Below are 17,500 nucleotides of genomic sequence, written 5' to 3'. Positions count from 1 at the left end.
AGAGAAAGAGAGAGAGAGTGGAAGAGAGAAAGCGAGAGAGAAGTTCAAAAATTGTGAAAGAGGTCAAAAGAGAGATGGATCATGAGCAGAATGGAGGACAGTTTCCAGAACGTTGTTATACATGGTAACCATGGAGCCATGGCAGTCAGCAGCTGTTAAAGTCCTTCTCATAGCCAATGTAATTCCGACTCATCGGCTTGGATTCATGAATATGTCATCATGATTATCGACGGCACCTGACATGTTACTTTCCTGTGAGCTCCGGTCTGGGGGCTTCTTCCTGTTACACTTCCTGCCTGTGTGCTTCCTGTTATACTGAAGTGCACTATCTGGATGTACCACTGACCTTCAGCCTAGTTCTCGCACAGGAAGTTCACAGGAAGTGTAGTAATAAGTACACGGACGGGCGTGTCGATTTCTGCGCTGTTCCAGTTCCGTTGCGTTCGCGCTCTCGTTCTCAACTTTGTTCCGTGTGATCAGGCTTGGCCATGGTCTCCATGGTTTTTAATGACTTTCTCTAACGAGTTTCTTTAACGAGTCTCTCAAAACGAGAGTCTGGTTCCAAAGCGCGGATAAACATATCATCTCTCTGATCAGTTTCCTGAACTCCTCAAAGAACCTCCAAACCCAATTCGGCATGTGACAGTGTCTCCCTAGCTGTCGACCAATCAGATTATCTTGGCAGTTTATTCATGCGTTCCGCAGCCAAAATTACTAAGTAAGACTTTTTATGTCCCTCGCATCAAAGATAGTTGCAGGGGGGGAAAGAAATCAATGGTAAGTGATTATCCGTGCAAATGAGCCGGTTAGAGAGGCTGTCAGAGCGTGTGAGAAGTACGGAGGGGTTTGGCTTGATGGTCTGACTGGTTAAGATGCACATTATGAAGCAGTCATCATGATATTACAAGATATTTGTTGTCTGCTGTGATGACTCAATTCCAGTCCACCCCTCGCTGTGAGACCGACAATATTGAATTGGCTCGTTACAGCTACGCAGACACACAGTACACAGATACACAGTGCACGGACACACACAAGATACTGTAGAAATAAAACCCTCTTGGATAAATGTGCACTAGCACCATAGCGTTATCATGGAAATACAGACACGCGCGCGCGCACACACACACACACACACACACATGCACACACACACACTCAGAGGCCTCCAGCCCCTGCTCTCATCTCAGAGAGCTTGTTCTATTAATCAGTCCGTTTCTGCAGCCGCTAAGTGGCTAAGTGGCTTCGCAAGGGTAATTAGCGTTATCCTGGCTTGGGTGAAGCCAATAAAAGGCAGGCTCTCAATTAGCAACTGTGAGTCCAACATGGCTGCCTTCCTACTTTTCTTTCTGTCAGGGAGAAACTTTGGTGGCGGACTAGCCATCTCTCAGTTTACTGCCAAGTACAGTACACATACGAGGAATTTGCTATGGTAGGTTGGTGCATAACAATAAACCTCGTGAGTAGAATGAGAATTTGAATTACTAGTTGCTAGTGAGCTAGCAAGTTAGACTAACATGTTAGCTTAGCCAGTTAACCATTCCAGTTAGCCAGCCAGTAAGTATAACATTTCAGCTTAGCCAGAAGGAAGTTGTGGAAGACAGAAGGATTTTTTCAAACTAAAGGTTCTTACAAACAGCTGGATGGGATGGTCAGTAGTGTGGGGAGAGAATATGTGGAGCGGAGTTATAGGGTGCTGGATAGGGTAACTTTCTCAACCCCAAATGAGGGACACCTTCTTCCAGGTGCGCACACGCACGTGCGCGCACACCAACAGCTGACCAACAATAACGGAAATCGTAAGCTTTCATTAGCCATAAACCTACTAATTTCAGTGTTATTTTGGCAAACCACTAATAGCTACTCGCTTGGATGTATTGTTCATAGTAATAGTCAAGACAATTATTACAAGTTTCTCCTTTTGACACACAATAACTCTCACCAGTGGCCAGTTCACACACACTGTCACCAACAAGCAACAACCGTGTCCCATAGCCACGTTTGTGTGAGTTTTTGCGCGTTTACAGTAGCCTATTAGCCTATTGTCCGGTGAGGCTGCGATCTCTCTTTACCGAGAGATGTCGCATGCTCGGAATCCATTTGTACTTTTGCACATTTGCAGTCTTTTTAAAAGCTTGACCTCTTTCCTTTGCCCCCTTCTTCTGCCTCCTCTTCTCCTCCTCCCCTCCTCCTCCCTCCTCCTCTCCACCTCCTTGTCCTCTTGTCCAGCCTACCAGTTAAGAGTCTGCCAAGCTCCTCTTGAAGTACCCAATGCTGACATGCTGATGGAAGATGCAGAGATAGAGATAGGTACGGTTCACACATACACACAAGCAGACACACACACACATGCCAGGTAGACGAGACCTCTGTCATCACCTTCCCTTCACCTCTGGTGTCTGTCTCTGTCTCCAGTACCTGTGTTTGTTCACACACACACACAACACGCACACACAAGCACATCTGTCAGTGTGATTAAAGCGCATGGTAGCTGTCCTTCTACATCAGACACCAGCTTCATCACAGTCGCCACTGTCTCCTACATACGCACACACGCACACACACACACACACGCACACACACACACACACACACACGCACACACACACACACATGCACACGCACACACACATGCACACGCACACACACATGCACGCACTCATTCACTCACAGACACTGATTCGTCTCTCTTAGACACAATATGAATATTTCCGTCTTTCTCATTGTCACGTTCACTCCACCCCCCACCCCCCCCCCCCTCCCCCAGGTGACATCATCAGGTACAGGTGCCACCCAGGCTTCTACCTGCTGGGAAGTGACATCCTCACCTGCAGGCTTGGAGAGAGGCTGCAGATGGATGGACCCCCGCCCTCCTGCCAAGGTGTGTGTGTGTGTCTCTGTGTGTGTCTGTGTGTGTCTGTCTGTCTGTGTGTGTGTGTGTGTGTGAGAGTGAGAGAGAGGAAGGGCAGTGGAGGTATGTGTGAGGGTAGAGTGTGTCGAGGTTTGGGGTGGTGGGGAGGTGGGTGTAGTTACTCATATTGCTGAGTTATCTCTCACTGGGCTGGGGGAGTTAGTTATACCTTATAGGGCAGCACTGGGTAGACCTGGATGGTGCTAGATATCGCTCACTGTGCAGCCCCGGGTGGCGTTAGTTATCTCTCACTGGGTAGACCTGGATGGTACTAGATATCGCTCACTGTGCAGCCCTGGGTGGAGTTAGTTATCTCTCACTGGGCAGCCCTGGGTGGAGCTAGATATCGCTCACTGTGCAGCCCTGGGTGGAGTTAGTTATCTCTCACTGGGCAGACCTGGATGGTACTAGATATCGCTCACTGTGCAGCCCTGGGTGGAGTTAGTTATCTCTCACTGGGCAGCCCTGGGTAGGGCTAGATATCGCTCACTGTGCAGCCCTGGGTGGAGTTAGTTATCTCTCACTGGGCAGACCTGGATGGTGCTAGATATCACTCACTGTGCAGCCCTGGGTGGAGTTAGTTATCTCTCACTGTGCAGGCCTGGGTGGAGTTAGTTATCTCTTTGTGGGCTGCGGCAGCTCTGGGTGAGTTCTGTTACAAAGTCTTTTAACCAGTTACAAGTTTATACAAGCCCTTCACAGGATCTGTGTGTGTGTGTGTGTGTTTGGGCGTGTGTGCTATGCTCTGTGTGTGTGTGTGTGTATCCAGTACAATGCCCGGCGCAGGACGTTCGTTACGACTCGTCGGGCGTGATCCTGAGCCCGGGCTACCCAGACAGCTACCCCAACCTGCAGATGTGCTCCTGGAGCGTGACCCTGGAGAAGGGCTACAACATCAGCCTCACCTTCGAAGCCTTCCACACCGAGAGAGAGTTCGACATCCTGGAAGTCTTCGACGGTACAGGGAACCCTTTCCGATGATACTGGCATCTCTTCATGCGGCATGCTCCGTTTGAACTGAAGCCATGTAACTGGCGGGGAGGGGGGGGGGGGGGGAGGGGGTTGAACCGGCAATTGTTGGATTTGCTGTAAAATGTTCTACCCTTGAGCTCTGCCCGCCCCTTTAATACCTGCAGATGGGAGGGAGGGAGGGAGGGAGGGAGGGAGGGAGGGAGGGAGGGAGGGAGGGAGGGAGGGAGGGAGGGAGGGAGGGAGGGAGGGAGGGAGGGAGGGAGGGAGGGAGGGAGGGAGGGAGGGAGGGAGGGAGGGAGGGAGGGAGGGAGGGAGGGAGGGAGGGAGGGAGGGAGGGAGGGAGGGAGGGAGGGAGGGAGGGAGGTTGAACTTAGCCTTCCACACCCAAGGCATCTGACGCCATTGGCTGCCCCTGTTCTGTCTTGTTTACACCCGCACGCCTTTTTAAAGTGTGGTTACGTCTCTTCAAATGTGAATAGAAAGCTGTGAACAGCACTCTAATCCCCGGAGAGAGGCGAAATGACCTGAACGCATTGAAAAGGCTGCATATGTGCGCCTGAATGAGAAGTCTGAGGAACTCAAATCAACCTTTCTCTGAATGTAGCCGCACTCACAAAGCAAATGAGCTTACCGGAGGAAGAAGTGTGGAGGTAGTCGATGTTGCTAGCCAGACTCTGCACTCTGATTCACTGTTCAGGGTCATCTGGATGGCTTCCTCTCTTTCTTTCTTTCTTTCTTTCTTTCTTTCTTTCTTTCTTTCTTTCTTTCTTTCTTTCTTTCTTTCTTTCTTTCTTTCTTTCTTTCTCTCTCTCTCTCTCTCTCTCTCTCTCTCTCTCTCTCTCTCTCTCTCTCTCTCTCTCTCTCTCTCTCTCTCTCTCTCTCTGTGTTCCTTTACTGAACCCTTTCTCTCGTCTCGCCCGCCCAACCATCTCTCCTCCCTCCCCTCCCCCTCCTCTCCCACCCCCCCCCCCCACCCCCCCTGTGCTCATCTCTCTGCCCCCAATCTCCACCCACGACCATGTCCACCCCCCGCAGGCCCCACCCCAGGCAGCCCCCTCCTGGCCACCCTGAGTGGGGACCTGCCCTGTCCCTTCTCCCTGGTCACCTCCGGACACCAGCTCCTTCTGCGCTGGTCTTCCGACCACGGCACCAACAAGAGGGGCTTCCGGCTGCGCTATGTCGGTGAGTATCGAAGTACGTATCCATTTTATCACTCTTTTCACTTGCATGCTTTGGCTTGCTCTATGTGGGGGCGGGGGGCGGAGGAGGGGTGGGGGGGGGCAAATAGAGAGGGGAAAGAGAGACTGGGCGTGAGAGGAGAATGGGAGAGAGGGAGAAAGTGTGTGAAAGGTGGAGAGAGGGATAGAGAGGGAGGGAGGGAGGGAGGGAGGGAGGGAGGGAGGGAGGGAGGGAGGGAGGGAGGGAGGGAGGGAGGGAGGGAGGGAGAGAGAGAGAGAGAGAGAGAGAGAGAGAGAGAGAGAGAGAGAGAGAGAGAGAGAGAGAGAGAGAGAGAGAGAGAGAGAGAGAGAGAGAGAGAGAGAGAGAGAGAGAGAGAGAGAGAGATGGAATAGAGATGGAATAGAGAGGGGGCCACGAGAATGAAACATGTGTATGTGTGTGTGGCCACAGCATGAGTTATGGCAGAACTGCATGCACAGCTTGTTTGTATGTCAGTGAAGTGTTCTACTAACAAACCTACACACACACAGCACCTACAACTAGTGGTAACACTCGGGGAGCGAAGGGCCTAAACCCCTGCTCCTCCAGCACACAGCTTTCCAAGTATGATGATGGCAGTGATGATGATGATGTGTTGTGATGGGATCACAGCTGTTGTCTGGGGTGAAATAGAACACTAAGAGCTCTTAGCAAATTAATTACCAACACTGCTCTCTCTCTCTCTCTCTCTCTCTCTCTCTCTCTCTCTCTCTCTGTGAGGCGGGGGTTACAGACAGGGAAGGGGTTAGGAAACAGGGAAGGGTTAGGAGACAGGGAAGGGTCAGGAGACAGAGAAGGAGTTAGGAGACTGGGAAGGGTTAGGAGACAGAGAAGGAGTTAGGAGACAGGGAAGGGTTAGGATACAGTAAAGGGGTTAGGAGACAGGGAAGGGTTAGGAGACAGGGAAGGGTTAGGAGACAGGGAAGGGTTAGGAGACAGGGAAGGGTTAGGAGACAGGGAAGGGGTTAGGAGACAGGGAAGGCATTAGAAGACAGGGAAGGAGTTAGGAGACAGGGAAGGATTAGGAGACAGGGAACAGTAGATGTGGTTGTCAGGAGATTAGTGGAAGTAGAACCTTCTGGAGTGAAAGAGAGAAGTTAAGTATGTAGAAGATTAAGAGGAGATCAGTTTTAATGTGATGTGACGCCTCTCTCTCTGTCTTTCTCTCCCTCTTGTTTTTTTCCCTACCCCTTAATCTTTGAAGTCTGTAGTCCTTTAAACTCCTTAAGTATAACAGGTACAGGACCTACTGTATAGTCACACTGTAGCCTTACTCTCCTCTAACAGTATTATTATGCAACATCACTGTGGTATAATACTTGTAGTATTGCAGGACAACCTCAGCTGTAATTGGTAATAAACTGTATTATAGTTATAGTTTGCTCTTGAAGTGTTACTGTAGGAATAAATACTGTGTTGTTATTGTTGCCGTTTTCTAGTACTGTGATTTAGCTTATTACATTCCAATAGTATAACTTCAGTACTCTCTTGTGTTGCTGTACACTTGTAGTATTATTGTATTCTGGTAGTATAAATGTAGTATTGTGTTAATATAACTGCAGTGCTCCAGTACCATAACTGCAGTTTTTGGGCCGTATATAGCTGCATTATTCTGGTTGTAGTAACTGCAGTTTTCTCTCCCTAGCTATGTACTGCAGCACTCCAGTAGTATAACTACAGTATTCTGGTATTTGAACAAGTATAGAAGTAGTATAACTGCAGTGTTGTGGTTGTTCAACTTCAGCGTTTTAATCACAGCGATGCTCTGCAGTACTCCAGTAGTATAATTGAAGTATAACTACAGTACAGTACTGTGATAGTATAACTGCAGTACAGTACCGTGGTAGTATAACTGCATTACAGTACTGTGATAGTATAACTGCAGTACAGTACTGTGGTAGTATAACTGCAGTACAGTACTGTGGTAGTATAACTGCATTACAGTACTGTGGTAGTATAACTGCAGTACAGTACTGTGGTCGTATAACTGCATTACAGTACTGTGGTAGTATAACTGCAGTACAGTACTGTGGTCGTATAACTGCATTACAGTACTGTGGTAGTATAACTGCATTACAGTACTGTGATAGTATAACTGCAGTACAGTACTGTGGTAGTATAACTGCAGTACAGTACTGTGGTAGTATAACTGCAGTAGTACTATGGTAGTATAACTGCAGTACAGTACTGTGGTAGTATAACTGCAGTACAGTACTGTGGTAGTATAACTATAGTACTCTCTCCCCAGCGATGTACTGCAGTACTCCAGACTCGCCTCTTCACGGTTCCATCAGCAGCCAGACGGGAGGTCACATGAACAGCGTCGTGCGTTGGGCCTGTGACCGTGGCTACGCTCTCATCGGCAACGCCTCGGCCGTCTGTCGCCGCACGCCGCACGGATACTTCGACTGGGACTCCACTGTGCCCGCCTGCCAGGGTAGGGTTTGTGTGCGCGTGTGTGTGTAACCTGGGATGACGTGACTGTGTGTGCATAGAGCACTGTGACACGCGCGGTCCTCTGGTCTCCAGCGGTGTCGTGCAGCGTGCCAAAGGCCCCCGCTAACGGAGGAGCGCTGGCAGCAGACTACTCGTTCGGGACCCGCGTGACGTACTTCTGCAACGACGGCTACCGCCTGTCGTCCAAAGAGCTGACGAGCGCCGTGTGTCAGGCTGACGGCACCTGGAGCAACCACAACAAGATCCCTCGCTGCTCAGGTGTGTGTGTGTGGGGGGGGGGGGGGTGGGGGTGAAGGTCACTATGTGTGTGTATTTGTGTGTGGTATGGGAGCGTATGTGAAGGGGGTAGGGGTGAGAACGTGAGTGTTTGAGTGTGGGGTGGGTGGGTGGGTACGAGTGTGGTATAGGTGTTTTTTGGATGGGTGAGTATATGAGTGTTTGTGTATGGTACGTGAGTGTGGTAAGGGTGTGTGTGTGTATGTGTCTGTGTATGTGTGTGTGTATCTGTGTGTGTGTGTGAGGGTAATTGTGTGTGAGCCTGTACTTTAACTTCCCTCCAGAGAACAATAAGCAGTCTCTTATGCTCCGTCCCCCTCCTGCATCTCTGACTTATTTATGAGAGGGATTAGGAAGGGTTTTGGTTCTACGTTGTGTTCCATGAAGGTGATGTAGAGAAGGAGGGGGAGGGATTGATGTGTGTGTGTGTTTGTGTGTGTGTTTGTCTGTGTGTGTGTGTGTGTGTTTGAAAAAGAGATGGAGGCAATACAAGCTCACTGGCATGTTATCATCCTCTTTTATATATGTATGTCTGCTTGTGTGCGCGTGTGTGTGTGTGTGCCCTGTGTGTGTGTGTGTGTCCCTGTGTGTGTGTGTGTCCCTGTGTGTGTGTGTGTTCCTGTATGTGTGTGTGTGTGTTCCAGTGGTGGTGTGCCCCAGTGTGGGATCCTTCTCTCTGGAGCATGGGCGCTGGCGTATCGTAAACGGCTCCCACTACGAGTTCAGAACCAGGATCATCTTCAGCTGTGACCCGGGCTACTTCCGGCTGGGCCCCGCCCACATCCAGTGCATGGCCAATGGGGTGTGGAGCTGGAGAAACGAGAGGCCGCACTGTCAGAGTGAGTAGCGGAGAGAGCGGCTTCCACCTGGTGGGGGAATCTCGGGGTTCTACTCGCACGTTTTCTATGAGAGTTCTAACGTCAGAATGTCGTTAAAACTCCATGGACATCCCGTCTGTGTGACCACGCCCCTTCCTGTCTCTCGTCCAGTCATATCGTGCGGGGATCTGGGCATGCCGGCCAACGGCAGGAAGATCGGCACCCAGACGACGTTTGGGGCGACGGCCATCTTTACGTGTGACACGGGGTTCATGCTGGTGGGCTCCACCGTCAGAGAGTGCCTCTCATCTGGACTCTGGAGCGGAGCGGAGACACGTTGTCTGGGTAGGGCCACCATACCTGACCCTCACTGACCCCCTACCTAACCTTAACCAGTCATGCAGTCTGGGTAGGACATCCCTAACTAAACTTAACTAACCTTAACCAACCTTAACTTACCTCAACATACCTTATCCAACTATGCTTCCTGGGAGTGTATATACAAACTAACCATATCTAACCATAACTGCCTAAACTAACCTTAACCGTGTGTGTGTGTGTGTGCTCTCTCCTTAGCGGGACACTGTGGGGTACCTGAGTCCATAGTGAACGGGCAGGTGATTGGGGAGAACTTTGGTTACCGGGATACGGTGGTGTACCAGTGCATTCCAGGGTTCCGGCTCATTGGCTCATCGGTCAGAATCTGCCTTCAGGACCACAACTGGTCTGGACAGCTCCCTACCTGTGTTTGTACGTCACACACACACACATACGCTCACACCCAAACACTCACACACACACCTATAAACACACAGACCACATATACACAGACACGCACATACAGACATGCACAACTAACCACACCACAAAACAATATTCAGTCCATACTCAGCTCCTCAATTAATAATGAGTTTTTTGGGAACGTGAATCACAGCATATACCACAGTATAATAACGCGTGGATGTGTGTGTGTGGTTTGTGAGCTCAGCTATTTTGAAGTGCAATGATGAGGTGTTAATATTCAGCTTATGGAGCATGCTCAGACGGGCCAAGAGAAACGGATCACATCTGTAATTATGCGAGCTAGCTGGAGGGAAGGGGGAGGAGAGAGGACGGGGGGAGAGGAGGAGAGGAGTAGGAGAAGAGAGGAGGGGGGAGAGGAGGAGAGCAGGGAGGAGGAGGAGAGGGGGTAGAGGAGGAGGAGAAGAGAGGAGGGGGGAGGAGAGTAGGGAGGAAGAGGAGAGGGGGGAGAGGAGGAGGAGAAGAGAGGAGGGGGGGAGAGGAAGAGAGTAGGGACGAGGAGGAGAGGGGGTAGAGGAGGAGGAGAAGAGAGGAGGGGGGAGGAGGAGAGTAGGGAGGAGGAGGAGAGGGGGGAGAGGAGGAGAGTAGGGAGGAGGGGGGAGAGGAGAGAGTGTGTGTGTGTGTGTGTTCATGGGCACGTTTGTATGGGTGAGTGTGTGTGTGTGTCTGGGAGAGATTAAGTAGTTCCAGCTCCAGTGAGTTGTGAGTTCAGACAGAGGGTGAGCTGTCAGGGGGACCTGGGCGAGAGGAGAGAGGGAGAGAGAGAGAGAGAGAGAGAGAGAGAGAGAGAGAGAGAGAGAGGGAGAGAGAGACAGAGAGACAGAGAGAGACAGAGAGAGAGAGAGAGAGAGAGAGAGAGAGAGAGAGAGACAGACAGAGAGAGAGAGAGTGAGAGAGAGGACAAGGGAGAGCTGAGAAAGACATTTTCACTGGTATCTATATCCTGGGGCCATGTTCACGCTGTACCTGTTTAGTGCAGCTGTATGTGGTTGCCTTTGACAGAATCTCTGCGTCGTATAGCTCTGGGTTGGAGGTCTATATTGTAGCTCTATATCATAGCTCTATATCATAGCTCTATATCATAGCTCTGTATTGACGCTGTGTCTGTCACTCTGTATGCAGCTCTGTACCATAGTGGGTCTCAGCAGAGTGACTGTAAGAGTGGGTGGTGTGTGTGTGTGTGTGTGTGTGTGAGGGTCTCAGGGAAGTGGCTGCTGTAGCTCTGTACTGTGGTGGGTCTCAGGCTCCACAGACATCCTTCAAGCTCCACTGCCTCCTTCAGACTGTTAGCCCTGGCCTTGTGTGTGTGTGTTCATGGGCACGTGTCTCGGAGAGCTTTGTGTGTGTGTGCGTGCGTGCGTGTGAGTGTGTGTGTGCCCTCTGAGTAGGCTTCAGTGAACATCTCCTCAGTTCTAGAAGACTTCAGGAGTTGGAGCAACTTCAGCAGTATGACAGTGATCAATAAGGATTATCTTCCCTCTGTCTCTCTCTCTCTCTCTTCCTCTTTCATTGGTCTCGATCTTCTCCTCCTCCCTGGCCTTCGTCATCACCCTTCTGCTCTTTCATGTGCTCCCTCCTCCATCCCTCCATCCCTCCCGCCTCTTCCATTCCTTTCATTCTCCCGTCCTCCCTCTCCCCCTTCCTCCACCTCCTCTTCTTCCCCCTCCTGTCTCTCACCCCCCCCCTGCCTCTGCCCCTCCCCTCTCCCCCCATCCCCTCCTCCTCCTCCCTCTCCCCCTTCCTCCACCTCCTTTTCTTCCCCCTCCTGTCTCTCCCCCCCCTCTGCCTCTGCCCCTCCCCCTCTCCCCCCCATCCTCTCCTCCTCCCTCCCCCCCCCCCTCCAGCCATTAGCTGCGGTCACCCAGGCAGCCCCATCTACGGGAGAACCGTGGGCAGCGGCTTCAACCTGGACGACGTGGTCAGCTTCACCTGTAACCGTGGTTACGTGATGGAGGGGTCCGGGCGCGCTCAGTGCCAGGCCAACCGGCAGTGGAGCCACCCGCCTCCAACGTGTAAAGGTGGGGAAAAAAGTTAAGTTTTCATAACACACGGAGGAATGCTGCCCCTGTCTGCACGCACGCTGTACTCTGTCTGCAGGAGAGGAGAGGTAGACGGAGGAGAGGAGAGCAGAGGGGAGGTGGAAGGAGGAGAGGAGAGGTGGAAGGAGGAGAGGGGAGGTAGAAGGAGGAGAGGTAGAAGGAGACAAGAGGGGAGGTAGAAGGAGAAGAGGATAGGGGGAAGGAGGAGAGGAGAGGTGGAAGGAGGAGAGGAGAGGTGGAAGGAGGAAAGGAGAGGTGGAAGGAGGAGAGGGGAGGTAGAAGGAGGAGAGGTAGAAGGAGACAAGAGGGGAGGTAGAAGGAGAAGAGGATAGGGGGAAGGAGGAGAGGTGGAAGGAGGAGAGGAGAGGTGGAAGGAGGAGAGGATAGGGGGAAGGAGGAGAGGATAGGGGGAAGGAGGAGAGGAGAGGTGGAAGGAGGAGAGGAGAGGTGGAAGGAGGAGAGGATAGGGGGAAGGAGGAGAGGAGAGGTGGAAGGAGGAGAGGTGGAAGGAGGAGAGGATAGGGGGAAAGAGGAGAGGAGAGGTGAAAGGAGCAGAGGTGGAAGGAGAAGAGGAGTATATCTATTCTTACTAGTTCAGGAGGTGGGAGCAGAATGGGAGGTGACGGTCCTGGTGAGGGGGGGGGGGTTCCTCAACACCACATTCAGTCACAGTGCTGATTGGCCAGAGAGATGCTGCATGCCCCCCCCTCCCCCCCCCCCCCACACACACACTCTAACCCCCCACCACCACACCAGCTCCCCAATAACACATCTCTCTTCACACATATCTCTTCCTCCTCCTTCCTCTCTCCTCCCTTTCATACATCTCTCTCCTTCTCTCTCCCTCTCCCTTCTCCTATCCTCTTCCCCTCCTCCTCCTCCTCCTCCCCCTCCCCCTCCTCCTCCTCCTCCCCCTCCTCCCCCTCCTCCTCCTCCTCCTCCTCCTCCTCCTCCTCCTCCCCATCCTCCTCCCCCTCCTCCTCCTCCCTCCTCCTCCTCCCTGTCTCTGCCTGCAGTGGTGAACTGTTCCGACCCGGGCATCCCAGCTAACTCCATCAGGCAGAGTAAGATCGAGCACGGCAACTTCACGTTTGGGACGGTGGTGTTCTACGACTGTAACCCCGGCTACTCCCTGTTTGGCTCCCCGGTGCTCACCTGCCAGCCTAGCGGACACTGGGACAAGCCCCTACCAGAGTGCATCGGTCAGTTCCCCCTTGGCGGCCTGACGTGTGTGTGTGTGGGACTGGGGGGGAGGGGTGTGTGTGTGTGTGTTAGGAAGGGAGGTACACTGCGCACACACACATACAGGTTGACGCTACGCACACTTTAAGCACACAGTGAGCACACACACACAGGCTGTGACGGAACGCAGTGCGACTGTCACGTAAAGCGCTGGTTCGGATCATAGAGGTGCACTGATCCGTTTTAACCTGTTTGCGTCGTCCTTCCCCAGTTACCGTGTCTGCTGGGACTGTGGGGGGAACCAGGGTGCAGGGCGGGGGAAAGCTTGCCTGGGTTTATTTCGCGCTCCGGGATGGTGGAAAGCGATCATTGGAGCAGGGGTGTTGTAAAGAGCTATGTATGAACTGGTTTCGGGGCATTGTTCGATGACGACATGAATGTATGTGTGAAATGTATTATGCCGATATGTTGTTCAAACGGGAAAACCGTGCGAAACTGTCGATTGATTTTGAGGCCCGTCCGATGGTATCGTCCGGGCGGTTCAACATGTGCAGCACAGCTCAGTTGGGGGAGATAGCTGGCGCGAGCAAGAGCTCAGGGATTGATTGACATTCAAACGAAAGACGAGTCGTCGATGGAAGGACTCGTTTTGCCATTCTTGAAATCGGACCCAAACCAACCGCTCGGGCACCTTCCTTTACACACACACACACACACAAAGAGGCATAAAAACCGTACGCACGTTAACCTCACACACACACACACACACGCGTTAAGTGCACACATTTAGCAGAGATACATCAAAAACGGTGTGTGTGCTCTCTCTCTCTCTCTCTCTGTGTGTGTGTGTAGTGGTGGACTGCGGGCACCCTGGCTCCCCTCCTAACGGCGTGCTGGTGGGGGACAGGTTCACGTTCGGAGCCACGGTGCGGTACTCCTGCTCCGGCAGCAGGCAGCTGAAGGGGGAGGCAGCTAGGACCTGCCAGCTCAACGGCCTGTGGAGCGCACCCCTGCCTTTCTGCTCTGGTGAGACACACACACGCGCACACACACACAGAACACACACACAGTGACGACCCCTCAGAGAGTGAGAGGGCTGAGACTGGCGTCACCAGCCTGGAGACAGGACGCGGTGGCTTTGCTGACGTGTCTTTGACAAACTCAACAAAGCCTGTGGCGACGTCGACAGAAGCCCCTCCTAACAGGCAGCTCCACCCGGGGCGGCTGCCCCCTTACCTGTTCCCAAGGCACACAACCAAACGCGCTCCATGTCCATGAGCGACCAGGGCTGTTTGTGCCGGCGAGGGTCTCTCCCGGTCTCCCGAGTCTTCCTCTCTGTGGAGTTCCTCCCCTTCCTGTCGGCTCTGTGGGGGGAGAGGAGGGTCCTGACAGGGGAACGAGGAGGGGGAATGTTCCCTGGGAGTGCCGGGGAGATTCTGGCTGTCTGGGGGAAACAAAACACACACACACACGGCCTTCTGGTCTCTGGTGAGACACGCACACACTCGCGCAGGGATTCCGAACGCATGCACGTCTCGCGCGCGCACCCCCTCGCACGCGTTCAAACACACACACACACACACGCGTAGACTTTGCACACACACACACAGCTACGAACGTGCACGTAAAGGACACACATGCCGAACAATCGTCAGCCCAGGCTTCCATACGCACACAAACCAACACCCATCCATCCACACACACACTCACACACACACACTCCGGGGCACCACAGACATGCAGTCTAACTCACACTCTTATCTTATTCTTCCGGGAAAGAAATTAGTTTTGTCTTGTGAGTGTGTGTGAGTGTGTGTGTATGTAAAACAGCTTATCTGGGCTTATTTAATTACAGAGCAGGACGACCCTACTGGGACTCAGAGAGGAAGAGAGATGTCACTCTCCACAGGCTCATTAGAAGTGTGTGTGTGTGTGTGTGTGTGTGTGTGTGTGTGTGTGTGTGTGTGTGTGCGTGTGTGCGTGTGCGTGCGTGTGTGTGTGAGTGTGTGGTGGGGGCGGTGCTATGCAGGAGTGTGTGTGTGTGCACGTGGGGAGTGTTGTGGGCGGGGGGGTGGGCAGTTGTGGGGGAGGAGGGGATGGGTGTGTGTACTTGTAGGGGTGTGTGTGTGTGTTTGACTGGGTGTGTGCGTGTGTTTGTGTGGGTGTGTGTGTGTGTGTTTGACTGGGTGCGTGTGTGTGTGTGTTTGACTGGGTGTGTGTGTGGGTGTGTTTGACTGTGTGTGTGTGTGGGTGTGTTTGACTGTGTGTGTGTGTGGGTGTGTTTGATTGTGTGTGTGTGTGTGTGTGGGTGTACAGCATCTGTTTCTCACTGCAGAGTCAACATGGTCGCCACTGCAGTCTTTAAATCTTTCTTACTTCTCTCTCTCTTGTCTCTCTCTCTCTCTTTCTTGTTTTACACACTCTTCACATTGTTGTGAATTACTGCTTTATCACCACAAACTGCAGGATCAGTGTGTGTTTGTGTGTGTGTGTGTGTGTGTGTGTGACTTCCTCATACGGGTCTGTCTACCACTTCTCTCACCTCAGTGATCAGCCTCTCTTACACACACACACACACACACACACACATAAATACACACCCACACACCAACACACAATAATTGGTATTCTGTTGTTGTCTCTTAAATAGTCACGGCCTTGACATATACACACTGCTGTGCCATTCCTCTTCTGCTCCAAACACACACTCTGTCTTTGAATGTCACACACACACTCACACTTACCTGCTGGTCAGCCATCCATTAAACCTTCATTAAGTGTCCGTGACCCATAAAAAGAAAATGCAGACACCAACTCTCTCTCTCTCTCTCTCTCTCTCTCTCTCTCTCTCTCTCTCTCTCTCTCTCTCTCTCTCTCTCTCCCTCGCTCTCTTTCTCCCTCTCTCTACCTCTCTCTTTCTCTCCCTCTATTCATCCTATCAGTTCTTTGACCCAGAAAGTATATCAGCCTAGCCTCGGAGCAAAAAAGAGAGATGAGATACATATGGGAATCTTTCTGTTTCTCTCTCTCTCTCACTCCCCCCCTCCTCTCCCTCCCCCCTCCCCCCCTCCCTCTAACCATCCATCCCTTCACACCTCCATCCCTCTATCCTGCAGTACTCTCCTTATTCCTAACACACGCATGTGCACACAGGCCTATTGCACAGTTGCATACTGACCAGGGCAGGCCAGAATTTGGGCCACGACGTTTGTTCAAGTGTTAGTGTATGTGGATGTGGATGAAGTGTAAAAGTGTGTGTGTGGGTGCGTGTGTGTGTGTGTACGTGTGTGGGTGTGTGTGTAAGTGTGTGTGTGTGTAAGTGTGTGTGTGTAAGTGTGTGTGTGTAAGTGTGTGTAAGTGTGTGTGTGTGTGTGTGTGTGTGTGCCTGCCAGACTGTGTCGGTCCGCCCGCCAGTGAGAGCTGCCTGCATCACATGGTGGACACCTGTTCCTCTCCTGTCGTCATTATCTGGGAGCACTGGAGGGTAACGTACACCCAAGACCAGGGGGGAGGGGGACTAGCGGGGTGGGTGTGTGTGTGTGTGTTTGTGTGTGTGTGTGTGTGTGTGTGTGTGTATGTGTGTGTGAGTGTGGGTGTGTGTGTGTGAGTGTAGGTGACTGACTAACTGAATGGCTGGTAAGAATAACATTATGTTGAGAGTTGTAAGCTGTTAGCATTTACAATGATATCTCTATGTCCTTTAACCTTCATCAATAGAGTTTACCAAATAAGCCAGGCTTATATCTGTCTGACTCATTTCCGGTTGATTTGGTTCCATAAAGCAAGTTCAACATAGTTCAAGCTCTATTACCATGGCAACTATACTGGGAAACTAACCTGAGACCAATTCTACGAAGCAGGATTTGGGGGTTATTAAGGGAACTTCAGGTTTAACCCTGGGTTTTCAGCGTCATCAAAGTGGTTTGCTTTTTACTGGGGTACATTGCCATGGCAACTCCGGCTGCAGACTTAGACTGCATGAAAGCACGGTCGACTGACCAATCCTTTCTCTTGGAAAATGGCATCGTTCCTAGAAGGCCCTGTGACCTCAGTGTGTGAATGCTGAGATGTTCTTCAGAAGACTAAGAAGGAAGAGGAAGAGTTTTTAGAATCTGACAAAAACCTGGCTTTCCCTGACGAGTACCTTTGTATATTCTGTCTGTCTCTATACTGACATCATCGTTAAACAGAGACTGATTAAAGCACAAAGGCATTGTACTTACAGCACACACTCACCTTTAAAGATTTGCAAGGAAGCCTGTTTACTGGTTTGAATCATGTTCATATTTGTTCTTTATATGCTCCCAAGACTGTTGTAACGCCATTGTGCAGCTGAAAGAATGAGGCTGAGCCATCTTACACACCATAAGATTACAGCTTGGGAACACATTATTTTAATGGAATACACAATTGTAATTATAGTCAGATCTACAAGATCTGCCATTTATTGCCAGCTTTGCTTCCTGCCTTTGGCAGCAGAAACGGTGTTGCTTTCGGCCAGGATTTCATTTTTAAATGAGTTCAATATCATAGTTTGCTCATCTTTTGTCAAATGTGCGGCTCTGGTAGACTTGTCTGTGTTTGCGATTGGTCCAGGGAGCAAACAAACGCTCCTTTTATGTGACCACGCTCATGGCCAGATGGGGAAAACCTGGGGCGAGGTGACCAGCTGACATTATCATTATCTGACATTGTCATTATCATCATGACAGCCCTAGGCTGGGAGGCTGAAGCCCACAAACGAAGAGAGAGATCCTGGGTGTGTTCTGCTGTGGGGAGGGGAGGGGAGATCCTGGGTGTGTTCTGCTGTGGTGTGGGGAGGGGAG

At 51.5% G+C, this 17,500-nt stretch overlaps 1 protein-coding gene across 2 annotated transcripts in view; it reads left to right on the top strand.

Moving 5' to 3' along the window:
* LOC146295071 (CUB and sushi domain-containing protein 3-like) overlaps positions 1-17,500 on the top strand; it is a 232,640-nt gene that overhangs the window by 194,440 nt on the left and 20,700 nt on the right. Inside the window, exons 45-56 of one of the 2 annotated variants that reach the window (XM_084695753.1) lie at positions 2,230-2,310; positions 2,768-2,881; positions 3,681-3,869; positions 4,919-5,065; positions 7,350-7,538; positions 7,631-7,816; positions 8,479-8,673; positions 8,824-8,997; positions 9,229-9,402; positions 11,298-11,471; positions 12,509-12,694; positions 13,527-13,700. In XM_084695753.1, the coding sequence (XP_084551879.1) occupies positions 2,230-2,310; positions 2,768-2,881; positions 3,681-3,869; positions 4,919-5,065; positions 7,350-7,538; positions 7,631-7,816; positions 8,479-8,673; positions 8,824-8,997; positions 9,229-9,402; positions 11,298-11,471; positions 12,509-12,694; positions 13,527-13,700 (1,983 nt within the window). Of the gene's footprint in view, positions 1-2,229; positions 2,311-2,767; positions 2,882-3,680; positions 3,870-4,918; positions 5,078-7,349; positions 7,539-7,630; positions 7,817-8,478; positions 8,674-8,823; positions 8,998-9,228; positions 9,403-11,297; positions 11,472-12,508; positions 12,695-13,526; positions 13,701-17,500 lie in introns of both variants that reach the window. The other variant, XM_084695752.1, reaches the window with a different exon arrangement.

The sequence above is a fragment of the Hypomesus nipponensis genome, chromosome 4, assembly GCF_054491055.1.
Source record: "Hypomesus nipponensis isolate SF chromosome 4, ASM5449105v1, whole genome shotgun sequence".
Taxonomy (NCBI): domain Eukaryota; kingdom Metazoa; phylum Chordata; class Actinopteri; order Osmeriformes; family Osmeridae; genus Hypomesus; species Hypomesus nipponensis.
The sequence above is the reverse complement of the archived record's forward strand: the minus strand, read 5'-3'. Positions and strand labels throughout refer to the sequence as shown.